The 6,459-nt window shown below is 46.0% G+C and overlaps 1 protein-coding gene across 1 annotated transcript; it reads left to right on the top strand.

The window, feature by feature from the left end:
• Positions 1 to 5,033: 5,033 nt before the first annotated feature.
• On the top strand, positions 5,034 to 5,891 carry GTSF1L (gametocyte specific factor 1 like). Its single transcript, XM_009216093.4, has one exon. The coding sequence runs from the start codon at positions 5,357 to 5,359 to the stop codon at positions 5,801 to 5,803; it is 447 nt and encodes a 148-aa protein (XP_009214357.1). The 5' UTR covers positions 5,034 to 5,356; the 3' UTR covers positions 5,804 to 5,891.
• The last annotated feature ends 568 nt before the right edge of the window (positions 5,892 to 6,459 follow it).

Genomic DNA, 6,459 nt, shown 5'->3' with positions numbered 1-6,459 from the left:
AAGGACAACACTATAGTTTCTTTTAAAAAATATTATTTTAGGCCAGGCGCGGTGGCTCAAGCCTGTAATCCCAGCACTTTGGGAGGCCGAGACGGGCGGATCACGAGGTCAGGAGATCGAGACCATCCTGGCTAACACGGTGAAACCCCGTCTCTACTAAAAAAAAATACAAAAAACTAGCCGGGCGAGGTGGTGGGCACCTGTAGTCCCAGCTACTCGGGAGGCTGAGGCAGGAGAATGGCGTAAACCCGGGAGGCGGAGCTTGCAGTGAGCTGAGATCCGGCCACTATGCTCCAGCCTGGGGGACAGAGCGAGACTCCGTCTCAAAAAAAAAAAAAAAAAAAATATTATTTTAGGCTGGCACAAAGTGCCACAAGCGGGGTGGCTTAAAACAACAGCCTCAGCTGGGTGCGGTGGCTCACGCCTGTAATCCCAGCATTTTGGGAGGCCGAAGCAGGCGGATCACAAGGTCAGAAGATGGAGACCATACTGGCTGACGCAGTGAAACCCCGTCTCTACTAAAATACAAAAAATTAGCCGGGCGTGGTGGCGGGCGCCTGTAGTCTCAGCTACTCAGGAGGCTGAGGCAGGAGAATGGTATGAACCTGGGAGGCGGAGCTTGCAGTGAGCGGAGATCGCACCATGGCACTCCAACCTGGCGACAGAGCGAGACTCCGTCTCAAAAAAAAAAAAAAAAAAAATTTTAATATATTTTTTGAGACAGGGTCTCACTCTGCTGCCCAGTCTGGAGTGCAGTAACACAATTTAGGCTCACTGCAGCCTCAACTTCCCAGACCCAAGCGATTCTCCCACTTCATCCTCCTGAGTAGCTGCAACTACAGGCATGCACCACCACAGCAGGCTAATTTTTGTATTTTTTGTAGAGATGGGGTTTTGCCATGTTGCCCAGGCTGGTCTCGAACTCCTGGGCTCAAGCGATCCTCCCACCTCAGCCTCCCAAAGTGCTGGGATTACAGGAGTGAGCCACACTGCACCCGACCATATTTCCTTTAATAGTGGGCTGTGGGCTTGGAGAAAATGGGCACTGTGTTACACGCATGATATGGAAGGTACAGTTTACCAAGGACACTCAGCAGAGCAAACCAGGAGCTATCCCTAGGGTGACTGGGTTGGGGTACAGGGAACACAACTTCTTGGCCTCACATTCCTCATAGGAGCCAGCTTGGTTTGAGGCACTAGAATTCCACCGGTCTGGGGTAAGAGCCGGATCTCAAGATCTCAAGAACCCCCGGTGAGCAATGAGCAAGCCATTGATCCCCCACTCTGAGCTAGGACTTTGGCTTTTCTCCCATGGCGGGGAGTATGCTCTGTGTGTGTGGAGAAAAAGAAATGAATGCTGGTGACGAGAAGGGCAGCCTGAGGAAGCTCTCGGGACTTCCCAGAGTTCCTATTCTTCTCCTTCTGGGCATGTGGAAATACCTCCTTGCTCTTTGAAGTTAGGTGGGGCCTAGGACTTACTCTGAACATGAAACAGTAGCGGAAGTTATGTTTATCATTTCCTGGTGGAAGCTTGCGCATGACCCACCACATCCCCTTCCTTCTTCTAGAAGGAAGCAAGTGTTGCTATGGAGGCTCCATCAGCCTGGCTCCATCAACCACAAGGAACAGATCCCCAATACCCCTCCCCAACCCAGAAACCTGCTTTAGACATGAAAGTGACTCTTAAGTCTTTGTTGTTTTAAGCTACTGAAGTTTTGGCGCTGTACGTTATTGCAGCCTAACCTTGCCTATCCTGACTGGCACACCCAGAATAAATGGCATAGTTATGAAAGATGCCTTTTTTTAGAATCCTTTGTCTAATCTTTTGTCTATACATGAGTTCCCATTACAATGTCTTACTATGACATCAGTGAGTGTCATGTTGCTAAATTGTCTGCATGTCATATGATAGTAACAACACATCCCACATGTATGATCAGTTGCAATTATGTAACAATGTTGACAAAGCCAATCACTTCAAGCCTCAAAAAGGGCTGAACACCATAGTTAGGACGTGGAGAGATGGAAAAAGTGTCATTTACAATGACCAAAAAAAAAAAGAAAAAGAAAAAACCATAAAGCATCATCGATTAAATTATTTTTAATGTGCAAAAAATAGAAAGAAAACTACAAAGCCTACCTGAAAAGACACCATCAATAGAGCTTAGTAAATACCAGGAACCACACACACACACACACACACACACACACACACACACACACACACCTTCCCCAAGGTCACGTGGCTGGTAAGTGGTAGGAGGGAGGATTTGAATACAGTCAGCTTCCTTAACCACCACCAAGAATAGGATGGGTGAGCTTTTTCTACAATGGACCAGACAGAAAACATTTGAGGTTTCTGGGTCATCTGGATTCTGTTGCAACTACTCAAATCTAGCTCAAAAGCAGCCAATGGACAATATATAAACAAATGGCTGTGGCTGTGCTTCAACAAAACTTTATTTACAAAAGCAGACAGTCACCTGGATTTGGACCATGGGCCCATAGTTTGTTGACACATGATCTAGAATAACAAATCCTTGAAGATAGTCAAGGCTTTTGGGGGAAAAACTAATAACAAGCAGAGACTTGCTCTATCAGATATCAGCACGTAAAATAAAGCTACAAACATTATTTGGAATTGCATTATATTTATATATTAATTTAGGGTGACTATGTAATTTATATAATTTAGTTTACAGAGAATATTAATGTATGATTTTGAGTCTTCTTATTCAGGAATATGGTATTTCTCTACTGTTACTCAGATCTTAAGAAACAATTTAACAGGGTGGGGGGTGGGAAGGCGCTCCAGGCCAATTTTTAGAAGAAATTCTACCTAACACCAGACAGGTAAACAGAATGTCAGAGAAGCAAAACCACTTACACCCTGAGATATGTGTCAATTGCATCCATCCAGACTTCGGTCCAGTTCTGTGAGAGACAAGAGGGACAATGGCAGGGTCCACCTAAGATGGGGTGTTTTATACGAAACGTTTCCCATGTTAAGCTGGAACACCAAAAGGCTTCACCTTCTGAGATATATGGATAGATTTAAACCCTTCCCCCGCCCCCAAGGGGACTAGGCTGCTGTGGGCTTCAGCAGAGCAGAAGGGTAAAGAAAGACAGCCCTGAGAATCATATCCAAAAACCAGCCCCGGCCAAGCGCAGGGGCTCACACCTATCATCCCAGCACTTTGGGAGGCCGAGGCGGGTGGATCACCTGAGGTCAGGAGTTCAAGACCAGCTTGGCCAACATGGTGAAACCCGGTCTCTACTAAAAATACAAAAAAATAGCCAGGCGTGATGGCGGGAGCCTGTAATCCCAGCTACTTGGGAGGCTGAAGCAAGAGAATAGCTTGAACCCAGGAGGCGGAGGTTGCAGTGAACTGAGATCATGCCATTGCACTCCAGCCTGGGCAACAAGTGTGAAATTCCATCTCAAAAAACAACAACAACAGCAACAACAAAAAACAAAAACCAGCCCTTATACCAATATATACTGAGTGCACGAAGCCTGGCTCAGACAATGAGGCTATGACTTCGATTGAGGAGGTCCTTGACCATGGTGTCTCCTGGTGCCTGGCAAAGCCTCTCTCAGTCAGGCACATGTAGCCTAGGTTTTGGAAAATCCTCACAAATAATTTTTCAAGGACAATAAACCACAAGCAGTCAAAGACAACCAGTACACAAAGGAACAGCACACATTGGTGAAAATCTGCAAAAATAGACCCATACAGGCTTCAGATACCGGCGACAGCAGACGCAGGTTTTAAAACAACTCAGAGCTGAAAACACCTGTGGGGAATAAGATACTCTACAAAGTAATGTAGCAGCTTTGGAAAAACAACCAAAATATCTAGAAATGCAAAATATAAAAATGAGAAATCCAGATGCAGCGGCTCACACCTATAATCCCAACACTTTGGGATGCTGAGGTGGGCAGATTGCTTGAGCCCCAGAGTTCAAGACCAGCCTGGGTAACATGGTCAAATCCCTTCTCTACTAAAAATACAAAAAGTTAGCTGGGCATGGTGGCATGTGCCTGTACTCCCAGCTACTCAGGAGGTTGAGGTGTGAGGATCACCTGCACCCCGAAAGTCAAGGCTGCAGTGAGTTGTGATCATGCCACTGCACTCCAGCCTGGTGATGGGAGTGAGCCCCTGTCTCCAAAAAAAAAAGAAAAAGAAAATTAAAGACCAGTGGGACTCCATCTCTACAAAAAAAAAAAATTAGCCAGGTGTGGTGGTGCTCACCTATAGTCCCAGCTACTCAGGAGGCTGAGGTGGGAGGATCCCTTGAGCCCAGGAGGTCGAGGCTGCAGTGAGTTGGGATTGTGCCACTCACTCCAGCCTGGATGACAAAGTAAGACCCTGTCTCAAAAACAAAGACAACAAAACACAACCAATGGGCATATTTGGTAACAGCCAGCTCATTGCAGAAAAGAGAAATAGTAAACTAGAGTACAGAAGAAATTATCCAGAGTATAGTACACAGAGGAAAAAAAACACAGAAGAGAGACAGATGCTATAAGGATGCAGTGAGTAGGTCCAGCATTGGGGTCCCAAAAACAGAGGAGAGGCCGGGTGCAGGGGCTCATGCATGTAATCCCAGCACTTTGGGAGGCTAAGGCGGGCAGATCATGAGGTCAGGAGTTCGAGACCATCCTGGCCAACATGGTGAAACCTCCGTCTCTACTAAAAATATAAAAATTAGCCAGGTGTGGTGGTACACGCCTGTAATCCCAGCTACTCAGGAGGCTGAGGCAGGAGAATTGCTTGAACCAGGAGGCAGAGGTTGCAGTGAGCCGAGATCGCACCACAGCACTCCAGTCTGGCAACAGAGTGAGACTCTGTTTCAAAAAAAAAAACAAACAAAAACAAATACGTACAGTTAAAAGACGTAAGTCACAACATATATCCATGAATAATTTTAGATGGCAGCATTCCCCAAAGCCATCCACCCCTCCCAAGCAGTGTACAATAGCCTCTTCCTGATGACTTAGGCTGCCCATTGTGACCACAGGTGACTGTGGCTTGACATCACAGTGTATCCCTGAGTCAAGCAGCTGTGGTTTTTCAGCTCTTGCATCTGCTGTGTATAGATCTGTCTCAGGTGCCATTTGCTAACTCTGTTCTCTGTGTAGCTGCTTTTGACAGCTCCTCATCTCTCTTCTAATCCACCACTCATGGTCCTAGAGAACAGAGACCACAAGTTAAGACCTTCACCTACAGAATCCCAAGGGGCAACAGCAGGCAGAGGACAACTCCATCCTTCTTTCAAAAGGGCTTCTCCACAAAAAGCATTTCTGTTAGACTCTGAGCAGTGAGATACCCTGCTTCAAGAAGAATTTCTCATGGAGCCAGAAGCCTTTGAAATTTGCCCTTACGATCCTCACCACCGAATCCCACTCAGCAGATTCCAGTACCACCTGGCATCATGCAGGAGAAAGAACCCCAAGAAAGCCAAAAAGATGGCCATCTGCAAATACAATGCCTGCCACGTGGTCCCCATCAAAAAGCTGGAGGAACATGAGGCTGTTTGTGTCAACAGGAGCTCTGTGGAGGAAGAGGACACCGAGAACCCTCTGAAAGTTAGTCTTCCAAGTTCAGAGCAGAACGATGACCCCCAGCAGGTCTCACCCTGCCTTCCCAGTCCTGATATCTGGAATGTCGATGGCGCTAATTGCCAGCATATGTTTGTCCTTAAGACTTTTGTTCCCCAAAAGCTTGTTTGTGAAAATGACACAAAAGAGTCAGCGAGAGAGATCAGTCCCCAGAAGATCCTCAGACCGGGACAGTAAACGGCCAGCTGAGGAAAGAGCACACGTCTCGTAAATGCATGGAAGAACATGCAATGCATCAGAATAAAAGGCATACAAAGCAAAACTACCCTGGGCTACCTCTTTTTTTACCTGGCAGATTGGTAACTATCAAAAGGCTTAAAATACTCCGCTGGCAAAGGTAGGACAAAACGAGCACTTTCATAACACTGGTGAGAACGTCAGTTGGTACAACCTCCACGGAGGGCTATTTGACAATAGCCATAAATATTATCAATACACATAGCCTTTGATCGAGCAATTCTACTTCCAGGCTTTATTCTGTAAATATAATCACACATGTGGAAAATGAGCTAAGTACCAGCCTATTCACTGCAGCCTTATTTGCAGCAGCAAAGAAGTTAGAAATGAGCCAGGTGTGTTGAATCACAGCTGTAGCCTGTTACTCTGGGGGCTGAGGTGAGAGGATCGCTTGAGTTCAGCCTGGGCAACATAGTGAGATCCTGTCTTAAACAACAACAAAAAGTTAAAAGTGACCTAAATATCCATTAAAATGTCCTGATTAAAAATAAGTTATACTGCAGCCATATAATAAAATAGTAAGACGCCTTGAAAAAAAGTGAGGAAGCTCTTTCTGTGTTGATATGGAAAGGTTGGGACACACTGTTGAGCTCAGA

The sequence above is a fragment of the Papio anubis genome, chromosome 16 (assembly GCF_008728515.1).
Source record: "Papio anubis isolate 15944 chromosome 16, Panubis1.0, whole genome shotgun sequence".
NCBI lineage: Eukaryota > Metazoa > Chordata > Mammalia > Primates > Cercopithecidae > Papio > Papio anubis.
This window is presented reverse-complemented; position numbering and strand designations above follow the sequence as displayed.